Below are 23512 nucleotides of genomic sequence, written 5' to 3' on the forward strand. Positions count from 1 at the left end.
CAAAACAAAATTTTTTTAGACTTAAGGCCGAACAAAAAAAAAAAAAAAAAAACATGGTTGACTGAGCAACTGTGTCAAACCAAAACCACTCAGCTCCCTTCACCTCCAGCAGAAAGTATTCTGCGAGAATCCAATAGTTACAAGGACATTCCACCAGAAAATTGAGTGAAGAGTGCAACAATAGCAAAACTACCAGGAGCATAAAATGCAGTGCAGAAGAGCTGGGATAATGTGGCTTCTTACGAAGCAGGGTAGCAGGGCTCAGTGCTTCTGCCAACTCCACAGTCGGGCTCACGATCGTTTCCTTGGGATGTCCTCATCGCTGCTTATTTTCAACAAGTCACCGTGGTCTTTGAAAACTCTTTACTTTCTCGTTACTCGCTCCACCACATGTTAAAAGGTTTACACCAGACACTTGCACATATACATGTTAGCCTTACCTGTGTCCGTTAAGTGAAGCGTGATGTAAAGGTGTGTATCCTGTGCTGTCCGTGCAGTTGACATTCAGGCCCTTCCACATGCTGGAGAGAAAACAAAGATACATCAGAGTTAATCCTCAAAGTGACTTACACACACACTCATTACATCCCTCAGTATTGAAGTGTGTGTTGCGTGGTGACGTGCTGGTTAATTCCTTAATGTCTGTGTTGTTTTAGAGACACGATCAAGTTAACATATTTGTTGTGAAAACTGTATGAAAATAGTTGTTAAACCTGTGCAAGATGTGTAAGATAAGCATATCGTTTGCATGCCTTTAAATGTTGCCGACGTAATGAACTGTGGGGCGGAATTATCTACTCTCCTTTCCGTAAAGGAAGGTCCAGTGTGTCCTATGCTAAAGGAGCTAGTAAAGGGAGCATTGAAGCACCTTTCCTTAGCATTTAGAGAAGTCGAACAGCTCGTATCATGCCGGCCACTGAGATACTTCCGGGTCATTCCGGGAACCTTCCTAAGCAAAAAAAGGACTATTCGACCGAGCCAATTAGGATTCTCTTTCCTTGCCGGAATGCGCCAAGTGTGGGAAAGGTAACTGTTTATTGATGTTTGTGCAGTGTTAAATTACTATTATTATCGAGTGAAAAACAGAAGGATACCTACTGTGAGTTAATTGTTTAATTGATTGTGGTGTTTCCTGTTGTAGTAAGAGGTAAAGTTTGCAAATAAAAAAAGGGGTTTTGAGCTCTTTCAAGAAGATTAAGGAGGACAGGAATGCTTTTGCAGAGAGTACTTTTCTAGTTTATTGTTCGAAGTATTGGGTTTTGTTTCTTCAGTTCTTTCTTCACACAAAAGAGTTTTACTTCAATGTATTTTGGTCCCCGAGGCGAGAAGTATAATATATAATTTAGGGCTAGAGCCAGAAGAGTTTAAGTTCTATTTCATCATATTGGCATTTAAAGAATGTAAGTGAGGTCGGGTCGCAAAAGGCTGAGCATGCAATTAAAACTACGAAACACAGAACCTCATATGGATAGCCAGCTACAAACATATACACACATATACACACATAATACACACACATAGAAACAAACATACACTCGCACACTACTACACGAATAGAGCCCCGGGTTTTCCCAGGGCTATAATTATATGACCTCTCATTTTCACATGAACTCCTCCGAGCGCGTCAGTGAGAAGTACTAATTAGTTGAATTCCAGTCCGAGCAGCTCTGGGCTGAAAAGCAGAATGAAGCGATTATAACTTTATTTAAAATGAAAGACAACCCGGAGAGCAGCTACTGACACAAAGAGCAGATTCTCAAAAAGGCAAATATGAGTCTCACAGTATCTTTTTCTAAAACACATTAAGTAGGGCGGGAGAATATAGATTTTTTGTTTTGTTTTGCAGATTTCTTATTAAAACAGGTTAATTGCATATTCCTGTTTATTTCAGTTTTAGGCGATTTAGTCTCTAAACTGCACTGTACTTATATAGTGCAGTTAAATAACAGAATTCACTTCATATGAATAGTTTTAATTCAATTCAATTTGTTGTAACAGATGCGCTGCCCTTCTATTTACCCAATCACTGACTGATCGTGTGTTTTATGAGACTGGAGCCGAAGCTGCTGGCAAACAGTGAAACATTGCGGAGGCAGCGGAACATTCACCGAGTTTGACAGATATCAGCACAATGGTCAAGGTCGGCGGTGTTTCACAGCGAGCGCGTGCACGCGGACATGCAACTAAATGTGAATTAAAAGTGTTATTATGGGCTGGCTGCACACACACGCATAGAGAACACAGTGTACTGTATATCGATCACTAGAACAAGTCTGTAGCTGTTTTACTTTGATGCATTCAATGCTTAACTAAACTGAACACACCTTTGTAACACCAACGTCACAGAAGAAAGGGTACATAGATACACACACACACGCGCGCACCGTGCATACACACAACATGTAACACACACAGAGGTCAGAGGTCAGGAGACCGCAGACAGAGAGACACACCACAAGCTTGTTTCTACATTGGGTCAGCTGGTTTCTACTAGGAGTGTGTGTGTGTGTGTGTGTTTGATGTGTTCATATCGATCACGCTGCTCTGCAGACCCCCGTACAGCGCTGACCTATAGAGGAACCCGGAGGAAGGCTTGTTAAAAAGAGCCGACTGACAGAGGGCGAGCAGGCAGCAACAGAGAGAACTCAACTCGTCTCAACTCAACCGTCAAGTATATTTGGATGGAGTTTATTTCCCCGGATACACAAACATTCGCCATTAAATGAAAAGTGTTAATCGATACATTTCTGTTGTCTTTTACTGCCACATAAAAACTAAGGAGTGTACGAGCCAATGCGTGCTGCTAGAGAGACATGAAGGACGACAGACAGCAAAGAGCACTAAGTGAGATCCAAGGTGCACAGCGGAAGTTTAACTAAAGCATATTAAATGCAGCTAATCTCCTCCTTACAATTGTCTTATTTTTGCCGCAATGTGTTACTTCCTGACTGAACTTACACTCGAGCAATGGAACACTACGTAATACAGGTGTGGCGTTCAAAGACGTTGTCGTTTCAGTCGTTTCAATCACCAACATTCAGCCCAACACCCCCGAGAGCTTGTTTAATCACATATAGTCTTTTTGTCACATATTTTAAAACAAACACTATCCTGCCATTGCAATATCTACGTCACATTTATCAAAATGTTCCATGTTTCCACTCAGCGTTTCTAATTCAATACCTCATTAATCACATAAAACTACTTGGATGGAAGCACAGCTAATGTTCCCTAAACTCCCGTGAGCCGTTTTCTATATCTGTTCACCGAGCAAACCTGACCTTGAACACACACACACACACACACCCGCACACAAACGTGCCTGTGCCGTTACCTTCAAACAACCAATTTGTTCAGCAATTCATTAAAAACCTCGCTGCACAATGAGTCTTTTATGTGAGCAGCGCTCTGCACGGCCCCAACCACCATCAACCTCCCCCACACACCCACAACTGCACCGTATTATTGCACAAACACAGCAGTCATACCCCGAGTCGCAAAACCGTCATAAAAGACCTGCACAAACAAATATACCTGGCCACCTTGTGAGGGAATGTGTAAACCTTGTTTCGCAGTGTGTGTGTGTGTGCGTGTGTGTGTGTGTGTGTGTGTGTGTGAGCTGAACAAGGTGTTGTGTTTTTCTTTCAATGTTACGTGTGTGTTTGGAGTGACACCGACAGCATAGTCTCACTCCAAACACCTCATTGTATTTACTTTCAGGAGTAGGAATCAAATAACAACCGAAGATTTTTTACGAACAATTTCAAATCAATTTAATTGAAATTGATTAGAAAAAGAATTAATCCTCCACTAATAATGTTTTCATCTCACTGTAACACTGAATCAAATGTGTATAATGTGGAGGGAGTCGCTCATAATGACACTACACAGATTTTAGCTTCTTGTAGCTCATGTTTTGGTTTTATGACAGCTTACTATTTGTTCTTACTAATTCTCTCATTTTTATTATTCCTAATTTAAGTTATATATTATCGCATCGACTATCTTTTTATTGTTTAATTGATTTAAAGTCTATTGGCCCTCATTTAAATGCGTTTCATTTTCCTTTTTTTGTAAAGCACATTATAAATGAAGTGTATTGTTACTATTGTAATTATTATAATTATTATTATTAGGATCAAAACAGAGAAAAAGAGTGAATACTGGACTTTAGGTGGATTTCACACAAATGTATACAGTGGTGGTGAGTTTATATTTTTAACTATTATGCATTGTATTTGTCTTTTCTACTGTAGGCCCCACTCTTCTACTTTAATATTCCCACAACAGTCCTTTGAGATTACTATAGAGACTGCTTTCATGTACTTAATATTGCATTTACATTATTCACCGCTGCACAAACACTCTATGACAGAGTACAGTTATTGAGTCCACGGCAGCTTAAAACTGCCAGAAGGTAGAAAAACACAGAGACTGTGGCATTTAGAAAAACAAATACCACACATTGGATAACAGCCGACTTGATACACGTGGATCACTTCCTAACGAGACGCGTTTTCTTATCACAGCGATTCATTTCTGCTCCGCCATGTTCCGCCTCCAAATTCCAAAAACTCGGTTCGGTGCCATTTCGCTTCTCTATTGTTTTCTGCACTTTCAGTCACAGTGTAAACGCAGCCGGCAGAGTTTAAATAGAGTTAGTGGGCGAGTCGAGATTAGATAACGGAGGTGGAGGTGCTGCTGCAAGAATGCAGACTCCTCGTTGGATTAGTCAAATATGCGGACGATGTCCGACCCAATTAACCTCAAGAGCTGCAGCTACGGAGAGCTCTGGTTAGGAAAGCTGCCTCTGTGTAAGCACAACTCCTGCTACCGTACATCGCATTTACATTCAAGTTTAACGGCGACAATCAAGTGTTATCTCGCAAGTGTTATGTCTGACTCGAGCTTTAACACCCTCCTCTCGTGTCTCTGAATCTCCCTCTCCTGTGCCGCAGACTCTTCTTCCATTAAAGCACTAAAAGGTAAAAGGGTCAAATGTCATGACAGGCCTCCCAGCAGGCAGAGCGATGCTGCCCTCTGTTTGAACCCCTCTTCAGTTACAGTGATATGATACCATATTGGATAGAACAGTGTTTTCTTTATGAGGAGATGATGAAGCGTATTTTGGAGTAAGCGGTATTAGCTTAATTCAAAGTTAAATGAATGACTTTGTGTTTGTATAAAAGGTGATTCATCATTTCTTAACACTGCTTGTCAGTTGGGGGATGTGGTTTCTCCACGACAACAAATGGGGAATGGATTTGTGTTTTCCACTGAGGATAATAAAGAAGATGAAGTTGACATTCATGCTTGACAATGAATCAGAAGAAGGGACTTTTATTATACTAAAGTTCTATGAATCCCATTTACAAAAGCATTGCCTCAAGCGATCAACAAAGGTTGAAATGACTCCCAAACCCTTTAGAAGTGTCGTCTATTATATGTGGTTTTGAAAGAGGACCTTAAGGTGTTTCGAGTAGTAAAACATTTTTTTCCATTGTGAATGCAAACTTCTCATCCGGCGTTTCAGAACGAAAGCCTTCATTTGCTGGTTCTCACCGTGGATATTAAAGCTGGAGTCACGCTGCAGCAAAGTTCACTACATCAAAGCAAAGCATTGTCTTCAAAGGGAAAGGAAGGCAGGAATTGGGGAAACCTTTGTAGTTCTGGATCCTGGATTCTTTTTTTTTTGTTTTTTACAGGGAGGGAAGTTAAGTCGACTGAATCTAAACCGGAAGCCAACTAATGAAATGAAAATGAAAGGCTGTTGTTCCACAGAAACGGACGGCTCAACAACACCAAAAACTTCACGGGAAATCAAAAAGGGAACCAATATGATGGTGAAGCGTGTTCGCTATCAGAGCAGATAACGCCTGACAGGAAGTGGACTTGCTCATATCCTGTTTTGAGCGACAAGCGGAAGAGATACCTGCAGATTAAGAGCAGTGCTGCGAGAGCAAACCAACTGATATGACCTGCAGGATGATGAAAACACACACGCACACATCGTCCCTTCAGAGCTGGCCTTTTAACTTCAAAACCGTGACTCACGGGGAGACAGCCCATCCCCCCCCCCACGATGCTTTAGGGCATGCACATTCTGCTTTACCCTCTTAATGTCTTGAGCAGGTGTGGAGGAGGTTCGTGTGTGTGTCATAGGTGAGATCGGCTCAACCACAGAGCGACAATTACAGCGCAATGTGTGTGTAAACTCTCAAAAGGCCAATTACATTTCTGCAGAGAGAAGTGAGAACAAACCATCTCTCTCTCTCTCTCTCTCTCTCTCTCTCTCTCTCTGCCTGTTACTTATCCCCTCTTTTCTTTCCCGGCTTTTCTTTTACCTCTTCGGTACAACAATATAATCTGCCTACAAATGTGCAAACATATAAGAACGCCCTGCAAATGCAGAGAGAGCAGAGGGAAAGCAACTACGTCAAAGAAGACCGTTGCATGTACTGAACTGTATGCATCACTTAAAACGATGCTCATGCTATAAATATGCATTATGTGGTATGGTCTGAGCTGGAGCCTGACTGGTATTGTTTTTTTTTTTAGGCCAATATAAATAAATAATAAATAAAAATAACAAAGAAAAGAAGTCACAATCACTCAGGTTTAGTTATTAAAAGGCATTTTTCACATTATACAGCCGGAGGATTTCCTCGGGTTACAGTGTGACCACCAGCACGACAGCAATCTCATTTTTGCTTCACGTTCCCAGCGACACCGCCTAAAAAGAAAAATCCCATTCACACCTGCACAACTCGACAGCAGGCAATCCTGCACTGCTTTGTACAGAGAGAGGTGTTTCCCCCTCTCTCTCTCCGTCTCACTTCCCTCCCAGATGTGTCACTCTCTGCTGCTGCTTTTCTACACCAATTACAGTGACGAGTAACTCCAAAAGTGCAGTGCGTCTTATACAGGGAGGAGAGGTACAAATATCAAATCGAGTCCTAGTACGTCAAAACAAGTAGTCTCTTGAGCTAGTGAACATAAAACAGCTGTTATTACTATGTTGGAATATTAACAGAAGACATGAATATTTGAATATTCTTTTTCAATTTTGCAGCACAAAACATTTGAATACGAGACTTCCTGCGCAGCTTTACTGTCTGTGATCTCGCCCTCCTCATCAGCTTCTGGCAAATCCCTAATTTGCTGAACTCATTCTTGTAAAATTGGCTCGTATGTTTTTTTCAGCATATTTAGCAAAATAACAGCTCTCCTCTACAAAACCTCCTCGTTAGCAATTTAGTTAATTTGAATGCGCCGTGATATCCTCCCAGCTTGGGACTCCATCCAATTTGCAAATCAGGTTTTTAGCTGCAAGAAAAACATAAACAGCTAAAACTTAATCGCATAAACAAAACCTCCTTTTTTTTTAAGAAGAGGACATTCCGTTTTTCAAAAGCCAAAATACAACTTCAACTCTGAGTAATGTGAGAGGACCTGGGGGAGGAAATGAAGCGCGGATAAATAGGCGCGTTTCTGAATGAATATGTAGTCAGTGACAAATGCCCGCAGAGGAACATCATCTGACACGTTCGACGGGTCAAGAGGCCACCACTCCCATCACAGGAAGTAATTTATCTCGGGGTCAAACTGACCTCTGGTGCGCAAATGAACATGGAGGTTTGCTGTGGGGGGGGCAGTGGGTCAAACACACACACACACATACATAGTGACTGACCCCACGCTTTTACTCGCACTCATCAATGATTAAAACAAGACACGAGTAATCGATAGCTGCACAACTCCCCACCGGGACTCTGTTGATGAAGTTTGAACATTGATCATTTGGTTGTCCTGAGGGAGAGACCCGCTGGAGAGGAGACACACATGAGCTCAGCGGTATCATCAAATCCGATGTATCTCGTTGTTCATATGCGTTATCCTGCTATGGACAGGACGTACAAGTGTGGTGTTGTAGACATTTTGGGGCCTGTGTTGGATCTGTATCCAGGCCAGTGATATCAGTCCGGGCTGGTTATCCATCTCTACACACCGTAGCGTAGGAGACTAATGCCTGCATTTATTTTAGGCTCATTTATTACTGCACTGCCTTTATGCTGGGCAACATTGAACACACTCATACACACTTCACTGAGGCATTTACTGGCTCACTACACACCCTGAACTTTAATACAACAAGAGCATGGTTAGACAATATATAATATAATGTGACAGTATGTGCTCTTCGTTTCATACATTTCATCTTTTATCTACCACTTTGAGAAAACTGAACCGTGGTAATATAATGAAGAGGCCCACCAGCTCTGCACAGAGACCCAAATGCCCCCTGACCTTTGAGGAAGGAAGGGAGATGAGAGGAAGCACAGGAAGGATGGGAGAGAAAATATATCTAATGCCACAAAATTTGTATCATACGAGAAAAAGGCAGACAGCTGGAGGGATGGACAGCCAGACGATACCATCATCTGAAGGCAGCTGAATACACTTAAACAGCTTCATCAGAGCAGCCCGTTCTTTTTCCAAGTCCTAAACAATCTGGCGCTTTGTCTCTCTGCCCACCTCCTTAAATAGAGATGGAAACATCCCTCCTCTGGCCCGAGCTGACTCTTCCTACTCACGCCCATCCGAGTACAGAATCCACATCGAACTGACAGATTCTTCTCAGAAGCAGCACAAAGGTTTCCAGAGATTTTACGTGAAAAACACCCCAGTGACCTCTCTACGATTACCAGGAGTTTGGTTGGACCACGACAACGTCCCGAGACCCAAGAGTCCTCCAGGTTTCATTTCAAAACCTTTTACCAATGTTGACTTTTGATTAAACGCTGTAAATGCAGTCCTGATACCCAGTCCCGATACGAGCATCCTGGTGTGAATAACTGCCACGTAAAGCTGAAGTTCATGGGAAGTGCTGTATTTAATGCCCAAGTTAAATATATTTATCAGCAGACACACAAAACAAAAACTTGCAGCACAGAAATACTCAGAATATGTTTAGGGTGGTTTAGAAACAATGAGGCGATTGTATCATTTATACAATGGAGTATCGAGAAGTTCATTTTTCGACAGCAACGAGCTGAAATGGATTTGTGAAAACAAAAAGAACATCGGATCTTTCTTCGATATTTAATATAATGGCGTCGTCCTCAAAAAAAAAACAGCACTGTTCAGGTTATAATTATTTTCTTTAAAAGAACAAAGGCGAGGCGAGCTGGTGGACACAACAAGAGGCACGGAAGGACGGGGAGATGGAGGCCGACAACATTTCCTCCGCTCTCTTTAATCAACCTGAGAGAAGCGGAGGAGAAGAAATGTCCACCGTCTGCTCCATCGCTATTGATTTACACTGCGGCCTTACCAATCAGTCACAATCTGGAGAGCTACAAACAATCTGTAAGTGTGTGTATGAACTGCATGTGTGTCCCCCTAAGGCAATTCTCCTCTCAGTAAGTAAGTGACGGAAAGCCTTAGATCTCCACTTAACAGCAGCCGGCCACCAATCCATCTGGCCGAGCATCGATGCAGAGAAGATCTGCAGAATCAAGAATTGGAAACGTCAGCTCTGAATCTCTTATCTGAATGAGATAACTAATCCATAGACTGAGACCAATATTTCTACTGTAGATCGAGTGAGGAGGAAAACTCCCAGTGAAGTTCTGACCCACTGTTTTGACCTTTGTGACCTCCTGCCGTGTGGTTCGGGAGTAAACGGAGAACGTCACAACCTTGAACCGTTCATATTTCCCTGGGCAGTCTGAGGATTTGAACCGGCGACCCTCAGAACGAGCCAGCTTTTTTCAGATTCACATGGCCTGCCAAAAGCTACGGAAACAATTGTGAAGTGTGCGAGGCCAGACGCCTGCATCTATAAACCGTATCAAACGTTTGCCCTGTTCAGGATAATTAAGCTCGGGGTCAGAGGTCAATTCAACTTGGCAAACGCATTTTTTACGCCACGCGTATTTTCTTCAAAAGCACAGAGCATGGAGTGCAGTGATTTTTGCGAGCCAATTCGGGCTAAATATCATCTGGCAACTCATCGGGTTAGATACAGCCAAGCCAAGTCTATCTTCATTATCCACTCTGCCACGAGGAAATTAGCCATGCAGCCGCAATGGAAATCATGATAAAACGATATCGGTGGGAGAGTCATTATGATGACAAGCAGGGGGAGGCGGTGAAAGCGACGTGTTTAATTCAGCGCGGCTCTCAGAGGTGCACCGAAGAAACAAAGCAACAGCTCAGCTTGGTTGCAAACTAAACATTTACAACGCTGCTCAGTGTCCGTGTCGAACTTGCAAACATTTCCAAACCGTGTCTGTGATGATTAGAACTCTGCTGTGGGACAAAGCATCTATCCTGTGACGACGGTGTGTGTTTGTGTGTGTGTGTGTGTACACAGCATCAGGGCAGTAGCAGGGATCCATGGCTATATATGGTCTGACAGAAAGTTTTGGTTTACCCAGAGACCTCTCCACACTTCCATCTCTCTCGCTCTGTTCTCCAGAATTTCTAAGCAATGAGACGACCACCCACCGTGAGCTCAACATCAAACCAAACATACCGAAGATAAGAAATATATAATTGTAATCTTTAGAATCACGGCACAAAGTACAAAAAGATGGAAAAATACAAAACCCCCAAGATATAATTAGAAAAATATATAATATAATTGGAAAAAAAGATATATATTATTAACTTAAAGGACACGGTCCAATGCAAAGATTCACACCTGTAAAGAAACGGGCACATCTGCACATCTGTCTACTTTGTGCACCATAGCAACCAACCTGCCATGCAACTGTCCAGGGATGAATTAACAGCACATGCTACTGTGAGCCAATCATGTTTATTACTCAGACGACTGTCTTGTTTCTGTTTTTGTAAACATTTTGGGGGGGATTTGTACGATAAAGGATGGAGGAACGCAGTGTGCTCGTGTACCGAACAGCTGTCTCCTCATGCTTTGCTGGTCTTCCCCCTTTTTTTTCCCCCCTCTGGGAGTGTATTAGGCCTGTCAGCAGGACTGCCGCATCCCATTTAAACTGCTCAGACCGCAGCATCGCACATCTGCTGCTGCTGCTGCAGGACCGCGCAGGTAAACACGACTCAGAAAGACACCGAAACAACACACACACACACACACACACACACACACACACACACACACACACACACACACACACACACACACACACACACACACACACAGCGACTGTGCCGAGGTCAGAGCAGGTTTGTTAAACTATTCTGGGTATTTGTTCTCACACAAACGGAGCACCGGCGTGCAAGGAGATAATAATTTCAGATAATTGTATGCTCATATTCTTGCTTTCCATGTGTTTTGAAGAGCTTGCTCCAACTGCAGAATTAAACACCGGCTGAGAACATTCTCAAGCATCTTAATTTACCAATAAAAACCAAATGTGTTTTGCATATGCTGTAATTTTAGGACACAGAGAACATTTTTTATTTACAGATTTGATTGTCGTTATGTAAATAAACTGCTACTTCTAGACATTTTTGGCATCTGAACATGTTACAAATTCTTATTCAGCCTACATGTTACTGTAGTAGTTGTTGTTGTTGTTGTGGTGGTGAACATATGCAGACAAACTAAAAACAAAACATCACTACTTTCTATAGTGTACTAGTGCAAGTCTCTGGTACAGTAACTGGGCAGCTTCTCCGATATCACTGGGCACTGATCCCACTGTTGTGATGTTGTAGAAAAAACATTTGAAGTGTTGGGCCCATTTGCCAAGATGGATATTTTTTTAACTTTCCTGCCAAGAAACATGAAAAATAATCCCTGTTGTGCTGGAAATGCTCAAAAGCAAAGAGCTTTGAAGGGGCATTACACGGACATAAAAAAACGTGGCTTTCTATCAACCTCCATCAGCAGTCAATACATCGCAACTACAATAAAAAAAAGTTTGTGTAACAGCTTACAACGTCTATTAATGGAGCAAAATATCTTTAAATTGATATATTTTACAGTAGAGAAGAGACAGTGACCTCATGTGAGTGGACTTCAAACAGAAGTCAAATGAAAAGATGTCAATACAAAACAAATAGCCTACAGTTTCCTGTTAGCCTGTTAGCTTGAAACGGCAATGTTTTACAGTTTCAGTCACTTACTTTTGTATCTTTAAAAGAAATAGTTCAACATTTTGAAACATTTATTCACTTTCTTGCCAAGAGTTAGATGAGCTTAGCTCACAGACTGAAAACAGGGGGAATCAGCTAGCCTGGCGCTGTTCAAAGGTGACAGGCTACAAGCACCTCTCACATGTTCACTAACATGTTATAGATTGTTTGTTTAATACCAGAGGAAGAAACCAAGTTTAAAAACGTCAAATTGTGGTTTTACAGGGGTTATGTACCTGTGGACAGAGCCTGTGAAGCCGTTTACCCTTCCTTCCAGTCTTCATGCTAAGCTAAGCTAACTGTCTCAGGGCTTCAGCTTCATATTTAATGTACAGATATGAGAGTGGTATCCATCTTCACACCCACGTCTTGACAAGAAAGCGAATAAATGTCTGTCTGTGGTATCCAATAATGAGGTGAAATGAAACCTGCATAATCCCTGAGGGCAAACTAGAGGATCAATAATACAAGTGTCTATAGATCAGCATTGACATGTTGTCAAAGGGGACAAGACATGTCCCCCTGTTTTCAAGTTTTATGCTAAGCTAAGCTAACCTCCTCCTGGCTCCAGAGTCATACTGAACCAACAGATATGAGAGAAGTAAATCTTCTCATCTAACTCAAAAAATAAGTATTTGTTTACTAAAGTATCGAGCTATTTCTTTATCATGCTTTGGGAGCTGTAGAGAAGAAGAAGAAGTGGCTAACGCTCAAGCTTTGACCGACCGCAACAATCCCTCAAACCGGAGGAATAAACACAAAACAGCTACATATTGTATTCGTCTTTCGACACAATACAGGGATTCAGATCATGTGTCTGCAAATATGATGAGTCATGTGTTCATGTCGTTCTTAAGAAGTGGAATCCCACAGAGGATGCACATACACAACACACATTTTCTGTCCGTATATTACTCTGGCGACTTCACTGATAACGACGGCTCATTACTTGAACCTTATCTCCGTCTAAATACCTTTGTGTCCTGCGGATACTGAACGCATCGTTTCACTATCTGTCTACTCACTTCCTGCTGCTCTCCAACTTAAAATAAATTATACATTCCCTTTCACAAGTTTTTTTTTTTTCCCCATCTTAGTTGCTATTACTCCCCTACTTGCCAATCCCAGACACACACACAAATATGCACTGCCAACTTGTGTTCACACACAGCTGCATGCAATTACCCGCCACAAGAAGGCATTTAAAACATGAGACTCTCTGGTCCGTGCTATTTATCAGATCTATCAAAATAGCTCTTATAAACCTGCCAAGTGTGTGTGTGTGTGTGTGTGTGTGTGTATGTACAGTGAGTGGCATCCTGCTTACAATGCACCAAAGGGTTGAAAGCTGTCTCCGTTTAGGAAATAACAAAAAAAATGCTTGTTTCTTCCATCGTATATATTAATCTCTCCTCGCCTGTCTGTCCTGGATTTCTAAGATTTTAATATTCTTGTGTAAATGCATTTATTTCATATTATTCAGTTAGACACACACACACACACACTAAGGCACACGATTTCGCTTTTATATTTGTCCGTACACCAAAATAAAGGCTGTGAAGTAGATGTACTCCCTAAATTATCATTTGCGAGTTATAAAAACGCAAAAGGCCAAATTAAACATAGTGGCCGGGTGCTCATTAAATCCAGCTTTTTTATTACAAGTCCTTGGCTGAACCATGTAAACTAAAAATAAACTGTGCTCTGCATAGATTTAAGTTTGCGTATATCTATTCTAGTACCAGTTTGAGCATTTTTTGATACTTCCAGCAGCTTATCTAAGACAAAGCCGGGCGAGGCGGTGGTTATCCTGCATTATTACAAGTCCTTAAAATGAGAAGTTTGTAACCTCGTGACTGTTATTCATGCATCCATCACATCCTGCCTCGATTATCGTATGTCGTCGTATTCTTGAAATGGTCAACGTTTCCTGACAAGCCTCCAGCCGACTCTTCACCGACAACACATCGCACCAATCCACCGGCTACCTGCGACCTTGAGAACAGAATTTAAGATTGTATTGATTAGTTTCTGGGCAGGTACAGTGCAGTATGTCTGGCTCCTAAACCCATCATACATTATTAAACTGCTACCAGCCTCCTGGGATGAAGCCTTGCAAGCTGTTTCCTAGACTGATGGTGACCCACCCTTTGCCTGAAGGGCCCCTACACTCCCTGGAATAACCTAAACATTGCCTTCTTTTACATCACTTTGGAAACTCGTCTGAATGTTAAATCAAATTAGTTGAATAATTACCTTTTTATTATAGACACAGTACAGATGGCTTGACACTTTCCATGATCAGCAGATGGATTTCACAGTTGTTAAGCATTTTAATTAATGCTAAAATCACACACACGGTGTCAGTCTGGTTGTTTAGTTCACACAAGCATTCCTCTGATTAACAGCTTTCACACCAGCCTTAAAGAACTTTTTATTATTCTTTAATAGATACTACCCAATGTAAACATGATGAGAGATATAGAGTAAGGGGATGACATAGAGAGGCTAAGTCTCTTCCAGGGTCCCCCATGGGACCTTATTTTGGAAGAATATGTACAGGAAGTCAACAGGAAGAGAGAAATATTTTTTGGGATCCTGTTTGAATTGTGACATGAATTACACGTATGAAATTATCTTTTAAATTGACAAATTGACAGTGTAATTAATGGCATAATTCACACCTCTCGCCATTGACTACCGTACATTTCTTTTCCAAAATAAGGTGGTCCACTGGAAGGGGCGGGACTTCGCCTCTCTATATCAGGATGCAATACTTTTATCGTATTTCCTGCATTTAAATGACTTAATTCTGTCCTTTATTACTTCCGTTACTATTAGTACTACCAAACTAGGTGAGCTACACTGAACCAGGAGCCACAGGTGTGCTAAAGGGACTGAATAACTCAAGTGTGCAGTTTTTAGCAGTCTTATTTCATAGTTATACTCTGCTGAGCTGCAACACACCTGCAGATGCACGAGACTGACACGGTGAGTAAAGAGGGAACGAATGGCTCTGCTCCCGATTCACACAGAGCCACTTGTAATCCTTCAGTTGTTCTCTCTCTCTCTGCGGCACAATGGTGGAACGGAGCGCGGTGTAATTTAGAGAGTGTGCCGGGGTCGTTTAAAGTGAAAAAAAAAACAAGGACACGGCGCAGTGATAATCATCACTTCTCAGTCTCGCACTAACACGCATGCGGCAACGACACACGCAACACACACAGCCCGTTTCTCCGTCATTACGAATCCCCTCAGTTGGGGGGGGGGGGAAGACGCCTCTGAGGAAAGGTGCAGACAAACAAGAGCCAATTACAGACCAACGTATAAATCTATGGCCAGCCACATCGAGGCATGCAGAGCGCACACACACAGTGTTAGGACGCTGTGTTATTATACATGCAAACAGCCCGGCAGTTTTCACACATACTATAAATACACAGCAGGGCAAGACCATACAGGGAAATGTATCCTTGAAAACACCCAGATTCTAAACGGGTCATTTCACCGGTTATTAAGAACACAATAAGAACGTGTGTTTACAGCAATGTGCATTAAAAAAAACAGACTTAAAGCTTGTAGTAACACACACACATTATGCATTGAGACTGTGTGTGTGTGTGTGTGTCTGTACAGGCAGCAGACGGTTATGTAAGACAGAAGTGGAGACAAAGAGGGAAAGCAAGGAGGGTCGTATTACTCCATGAATTAAGCCATTATCAGTCCCCATGCTTGAGTAAATCTGTGTAAGAAGAGAGGTGTACGAGGCCTAAAAGGTATTTATGAAGCACTCTGAATCAAAGACAAATCGCCGTTACTGTGTTCAATCCGCTCTTGTGGTTAAGATTTAAGTGGATTGAGGTTTAAAGCGCTCTCAAGGAGATCGCAAAGCAGCCACAAACACAGGCCCCACCGGGGAAATGAGCCATGATGTGTGGGAGAAAAAAAAAAAAAGAAGAAGAAACTTCTCACTCAGTTTCAGGAATTCAAGGCAACTTCTGCCTATTTGCATGCGTCTCGAACTCTATTTCTTTCTGTCTCGCACACATAAACACGCCCTCCACCGCATCGTGGGAAATGCCCAGTTAGAGTAGACAGAAGGAGGGCAGCATGGGAAACTGCCACACTGACACTCATCCGATACGATGCGCTTTCACGGTCACTGAAATGATGCAAGGACAATAACTGGTTTCTGAAGTGAATTATTCAGAGGAACTACAGTCTCCACCTGGTCTGGTTCCTCTTATAGGACTCTTTCGGACTGACTTTCTCCCCCTCGCTCAAGCTTCCTCATTGCTCATTTGTTTATTACTATGAAACTCGCCTGCCACCTGTTTGATCTCTGTGCACTGGGGATTTAAATGTTAATGCATGGCTGAAACTCTCTTTAGGGTAACTTCTGTATTTTTCAACATTGACCCTGTGGTCCTATGTTCTTGTGTGTGTATTTGTGTCAAGAATTGTTACCCCTATTATCTAGTCTTTCGGGGCAACAGACAGACCGGATCAAGCCAAACGTAAAGAGAAACGCTTTTATTACATCACGGCAACTTAAGGGGCCGATGTCTGCGGTGCTCTCCCTCAATTCTGGACCAATTTCATAAATAGTTATCCCTATTAGTCACTTATACACACTGGCGTGGGAAAATAGGATCCAGGTTGAAGAATAGTTCCCTTTTAAAGAAGGATGTTGAGGATTTTTGATTGAATAAAATCTAATCAGCAGGATACATGTTGATGCATTCATAAATGACTGCCGCTTACAACTTGCAAATCATCCGTCTGCAGAAGTTGTTTGCGGTTGGCTCTGATTAATTTCGCCTCGCAGCGCTGAGACCCTTGGCCTCGTCATGCGGTTGTGTTTATGCCTGTAGGAATGCTGCAAATCACATAAACAGGCTAATTTTAGCCTGAATATGCCAACAGACAAAGGTCCATTTGAGTCCCCCCCCCCCCCCCCCCCCGACCACACTCTCTCCTTAATCCCCCTTCATTGCAACACACTCTCCTCCAGCACTTTAAGTTTATGGGTATCCACAGTGAGGCTCCCCAAAGTGCAAGGACTACCTTTTGCTTTTACAACAGGCTGTATTTCAGTTTTCTTCTTTTTCTGAATCATGTCTCTAAGTACTGAGGTTCATTCTTGTTGGTAAAACAACCTCACCATGAGGTCCATCTAGTAGCTGTTCTCTCGATCAAATCACATTATCTTCATCAGCAGATGGAGGATGCTTGATTGTCACAGAAGAAAAAACACTAAAGAATAGTGCTAAGTCATTGGTTGATTCTATTTGCTTTATGTTTTAAGTCTGTTAGTTGTCATTTTTTTATGTGATTTTTTTTGAATGTTGTTTTTAACTTTTTGCTGTTTTGTTTTTGAGTCCACACAAAGAAGTTCAGCCAACTGCTGTCTTCAACCTTGAGTGCGTTTCTGCTCTGCATGCTGTCGCTGTGCACCTGCTTAGAGCTCCGGGCTTAGTGAGGGCATAGCAATGATTGAAAGCTGCAGGAAAGAACTTGCGAGATGGTTTTGTCAATGTCGATATATTTAATGCATTTTTCTAATCTTTATCTTGTCCATACAGTGTTCTACTGTTGCAGTACTCTCATCAGTGCTTTTATTATAATAACGTATATTCATAATATTATCCTGTTTATCCTACAAAGCAAATTTCACTCATATCTCTACTTAATTCGCCTGCGATGCCCCAATTTCCCCACAGGAATCATTAACTTTATTAAAATGCTTATACATAACACATACGTATCCCTAATTGGTCAAAGTTTGCATTTCTTTCAACGTTCTTGCCACGAGGATAAGCTTGTCAGCAGCAGCAGCAGTGTGAGCTGAACTGGAGATTAAAATGCACAAACAGTGTGTTAAAGATTCAAAGCACACAGTTTGTCTACGGTTAGTCATTGCTATTCTCCTCGTCGAGCAGCGTAACTGCAGCTGTGCGTCTGTGTGTATCCTCTTGGTACGGGGATTTCCCTCCATCTTTCTCTATGATCCTTCCTCTCTCTCTACCTCCAGCTCATCACTTGGCCCCTCGTTTAACTCCCACCATCGCCCTCTCTCTGGGTTTTCTATACCACCCTGTAGGCTCTCTCAGACGCTCCGCCATTCAGTCTCTTCTTCTTCGCTGCCCTTTTTAATTAACAATAGAGGAGCAGAAACACTGAGGGAGATTTCCCAGGAAGGGGTCCCTCCTTAGCTCACAGACTGAGGCAGCGCACACACACACACACACACACACACACAAGCACACAAACCTGTCTCACACACACATCGAGGCTCATGAAAAATGCATGGACACATGGATAGCACTGTACTGTACTTTCGGGAGCATATACAGCATGACCTACTTCATATGCAGCCCAGCAGACCAAGAAGGAACTAGAAAGGTGCACTCAGAGACCTATGCTGTATCACGTGATTGAATGAATACAACCCAACACTAAACCAAGCCGTAGTGTGTGCAGGCAATGAGCTTGAAGGCGTCCTACAAGACACATCATCACAAACTAAATTAAACTCGCCAAGCTGTGTGCCGCATAGCAGCGGTTAGCAGCTACCCGACACACACCGTCCAAAACAATAACAGTGATTCTGCACAGCAGTGTGTGTACGGGTAGTTACGTTAGCCTTTAGAAGTTAGCCAAACACACCGCAAACTGTTTTCACAAGAGGTCCTTGAGCATTCGGTCACAGCTGGGCCCCCCCAAAACATTAAGGCAGTTTGCTGTAGCAGAATGGGAGATTAGCAGTGGACAGACACAGAGGTGCACTCACTCACTCACTTCACCACTCATGACCGATCGCATGATCCTCCTGGCTGAGATAATAGTAATAAAAATGGTCAAACCGAGGTTTATTCTAAAGGGAAACACTTGAGGATGTGTGACTTCCTTGCACAGTTCAAGTCCACAGATCCATATTAGCGATTGATGTGGGACAGCTCAGCCAAATACAAGCAGACAACAAACATAATCGATCACGGTCTGCGCCACTCTCACACCTTCTCACTCAAACACTGCGATAGGTAATATTAGGTCCGCCGAGCCTGCAAAGTGGCCAATCTGGGATTACCGTCTCGGTTCAGCGACTTGGGTCACTATCAGGTCGACAGCTTGGGTCAGACGTGTCACAGCAGTGGTGTAAATTAGATAATGGCGCGTATTGACGGGCCACCAACCCAGTTTCTGGAAGGCTAAAGGCAAGCTTACTATCTCAACCCTCCAGCCACATGTTGTTTCAATTTCCCAATATTCAAGGAATTAAGGCCATATTGGACAATTCTGCACCTTACAATTGTCTATGCAGACGAGAGTCTGTCCCTCATGTAGCAGGGTGGAAAGTATGAGTGCGAAGGCCAGGTGGTTGATGGGTGTGTAGTGCACCAGACATTCATGTGGGACCCTGGATCTTGCATCCTGTCACAGACCCCCAAACCCTAAAGGAATAGTTTGACATTTGGGGAAAAAGCTAAGATGATTATGAACAATAAGATAATCCGTTATTAGTCCCACAGCGGGGAAATTTGCAACAAATTAGCTGGTTTAATTAAGTTTATTAAGAGTGTATCAAAAAAATAACACTGCAACTACAGTATATTTGTGCTGCAAATGCTATTTTCGTGGTTACATTTTTAGCATTACTGATTTTCTCATCCAATATCTAACTGCCGTGTGCATTTGAGAGACTGCGACTCTCATAATCGAATTCAACAGCCTCTTAAATCTCAATTACAGCAAACAGCACAGGCATTAAAGCCAAAAACTTTTAAGTGGCAGGGCCACTAGATCAAGTGCTGAGTCAGCGCGTAATTGTTTTGAGAACTGGCGAGACTTTGCAGCGCGGCAGCTATTACAGCACATCCCGTTTTGATGACATGAACATGACCGTGTTGGGATTTGAGACGCATGCTGAGTCAAAGCTTGTCGACACTGTGTAAGCAGCTCCGACCCGAGCAGCTCAGTGTAATTTAGCCCTGACCTAGACAAGCCCACATCAGTGTGTCATGTTGAAGGGATGGTCCGCGTGTAATTGAGAGCATTGTCGATATCATAAAATACACTTACATCTGCTGCAAATGGCTCTGCTGGCATAAGCCCATGTTGGATTCCTCTTGACCCGCAGTAATACAGTCAGATGGGATGGAAACGTGGAATGTGCTGCAGTGGGAGAATGTGAGTGGGTGCAGAGATGGATGTCTGAGGAAATGTCTCGAGTGTGTTCGAGGAAAGAGAAAGGGGTTCGCAAAGGCTCAGCTTTACAGCTTCAGGCTACATGTTTTGACCGGTGGAGTCACATTGTTGCACCGGATTGCATATTTCTTCATTAACACGAACACGGCTCCTGTTGTTGATCTCACAAACACCAGGCTGCTGCTGTAAATGCTAATAGAACACCAAATATGTGTTATTTCGCAGCTGAAAATAGTCCCCGACAAATGCACTTGTTAATCGCGTTTGAGTAACGTTTGATCAAACCTACAGCGCCCAGCTGTTTTAGGAGATGATGTTTGTCTGCAGGAAGTCAGAAAGTAGACATTGGTCATCATTCATAGTGTGTTCATAGTATCCTGTGATGAACTGAAGGACTAGATAAAGTCATGGGATCGCCAAAGTCATTAGGTTCCATTCTCTGGAGACCATGAAGATCTTTACCAGATTTAGCAACAATACATGCAACGGTTCTCAAGATATTTCACAATGGATCCAAAGTATTCCACCAACGGACCGACACTGCCATCCCCCCCAAAAACACGTGCAGCAACGCATACAAAAAGCACGGGTGTTCTGTTCTATACTGGGCCTCTGAATCAGCAGCAAAACATCCTCGGGAAAGCAGCACACACACACACACACACACAGCCACCCTCCTCCCCGTGTCGCCCTATCCCGCTGACCCCTCGGTTTCGAGCCAGCGGTTGTCTGGGAGACACGGAGCAGAAGAGAACAGCCTGTCTAGTTTGCCCGGCCTAGATCGGGCCAGGAGATCGCAGCCGACGCCAGAGACCTTTCAGTAAAAATGAATGAGAACACACACGAAAAGGAAGGACACACATACAGAGGTATGAATGCATGCTCACTCACAGACCTTCTCTCAAACACTCAGATGACCTGGGATATGTGACTCAGCAAGACCCACAGGGACGCTAAGCAGCGAAGATGGATGGTTTCCCTTAACAATTTTACACACTGCAAGAAATGTCTGTCCTCAATGGTTCAGTGCAACATTAAGAAGTCTTTTTCTCAAAGGATAGGTTTAATACGATGTTCACAACATTTGCTATTCAGCATCAAACACAAATCACAGCCATTAGTTTTGCAGGTATTTGGTCATAAACCGAGGTATTGTACAACTGACTTTATTATGGTGCGACATGGAAAGTGAAGGGCTCACCAAAGTGACAATTTGATGACAATTTCAAACTGGTAGCTCGTGCTACACTTTCTCTCTCTCTCTCTTTTTTTTCCTTCGTTCCTCCTCTCCTCCCCCTCCTCCTCCTCCTCATCCTTTCTTTCTCTCCACTGTTCAGCCTTCCGTGAACATCCTGCATGCTAACTAACTCGCCGGCTCCGAGCAGCAACCAAGCGTTCGTTGAGGGGGCCAATATTTACCGATCCCGCGATCATCAGGCCGGGGAACACGTTTTGTAATTGAAGCGACGTTTGTGTGTGTGTGTGTGTGTGTGTGTGTGTGTGCGTGTGTGTGTGCGTGCTGCGGAGGCCCCTCGGTGTTCTGCTGCCCTCCCCCTGCTTCTTGTTGACAGGGGTAGCCATTATCACAACCAGGCAGATGTGTGAGGGCCACGGATGACAAAGTGACAGGGAGCGAGGAGGAGGAGGGAGAGACCGGGGTGTAATGCAGCACAGAGCAACACACCAAGCCGGTGTATTCCTTAAGATCTTTGTGAGGCAGCGAGGATCACATTTAGTCAAAACATGGGGTTGCTAAACACACGAAACCAACACCCTAATTATCTTATAGATAGATTGATATTACATTCATTTTAATAGTAACATATCTTCCCCCCGTTTGTCATTTCTTTACTGACCAAAATAGAAGCATCCTTTCTAAAAGCTGATATATATTCTTAGTCCCAAATGTTAGTCAAACTATCTTTTTCATTAGTAGACACAGCATGCAACACACCGAGCTGCACGCTGGTTTCCAGATGACACCAGCGGTTCACATTTTCTGCTTCACGGCGTAAAATTGGACTTTGATGAGCGCTGCTGCAGATGATCTCATGTTGGGAGTGAATATCTGCGAACAGCAAGCACTAGTAGAGAGGAGGAGAGAAACCCCCCAGAACAAAGCAGGAGGTTCGCTCTGCTTCCAACGTAAAGAAATCTGTCACATTACTGCCTTCCTTCCTGACTTCAGTGTCCTTTAAAAAGAAAAATCTCTCTTTGTTTCGTAGTCGCTGCTCTTTCATGCTAGCCGGCTCTTTTGTGCCATTAGTCAAACCCAAAATCATTCAAGGGGCCCTATTTCCTTTTATCTCCAGCTCCTAAATTGCCCGTTCAAGTCTTCCCCGCAAAGTAAAATATATTGCCGGTGTGAATAGTGAAACTTCAGTTGTGATCAATTCTTTTGTCACCGGCGGAGCGATTAGTCATGCTCGGCACTACAGTAACGGCTGAAAAAAGGGAGAGAACTCGAGAGGGCGGGAGGTTATGTGAAGGAACACGCCTTCCCGAACGTCCCTTTTTCTTTATGCATTACAGCGACATGGCAGGCCGAAGCACCACACAGTTATCCAGATGATTCATAAGGCGCAGAAGACTCCTCCATAACCGATCGATAAAAGCCTGGGCTGAGCAGTGACTTGACTCCCACATGGCCACAGTAGGAGGAGAGAGGGAGAGCCCTTTGGATTGTGGGTAAACTCTGACGGTTTTGCTGTATCAGTGTTTCAGCTTAGTAGCTTTTAACTACAGCTACACCTAAATGTTGGCTTCAAAGAGAACAACCAGGTTGAGCAAACAGCCTTTTTCTGATGTGTTTCATTGCAAATCTTCCGCTTCATCCTTCAATTCTGACCTCAAAAGTCACCCTGTGTGTCCCAAGTCAATTACTGGCTGTTTGTTTTGAACTATGACCGGAGGCTTGAACACAAACTCTCTCTGGAGCTTAATTTCAACCTGACAAAAGCCTCAGCCAGATTTCTTTCTCCTGCTCTCCCGGAGTGCTAAAACAAACACACGAGAAAGGGTCTGACTGACGTAATGCGATGCGCTTTGAGGACTAGTCATGAAGCAACAGCAACTGTAGGGGTGGTTGTAGCTCAGTGGGTAGAGTGGGTCCTTTAAACACAAGGCTGGTGGATTGGCTCCTACTGTACCGCAAGTGTCCTTGAGCCCCAAGTTGCTC

The 23512-nt window shown here is 43.1% G+C and overlaps 1 protein-coding gene across 5 annotated transcripts in view; it reads right to left on the reverse strand.

Annotated features, from left to right (window-relative positions):
• anks1b (ankyrin repeat and sterile alpha motif domain containing 1B) overlaps positions 1 to 23512 on the reverse strand; it is a 158678-nt gene that overhangs the window by 117877 nt on the left and 17289 nt on the right. For all 5 annotated transcript variants that reach the window (XM_076111487.1, XM_076111488.1, XM_076111486.1 and 2 more), the window contains one exon: positions 441 to 521. In XM_076111487.1, coding sequence (XP_075967602.1) covers positions 441 to 521 — 81 coding nt within the window. The remainder of the gene's footprint in view (positions 1 to 440; positions 522 to 23512) is intronic.

The sequence above is a fragment of the Anarhichas minor genome, unplaced genomic scaffold, assembly GCF_050575085.1.
Source record: "Anarhichas minor isolate MPS153535 unplaced genomic scaffold, ASM5057508v1 ptg000045l, whole genome shotgun sequence".
Taxonomy (NCBI): Eukaryota; Metazoa; Chordata; class Actinopteri; order Perciformes; family Anarhichadidae; genus Anarhichas; species Anarhichas minor.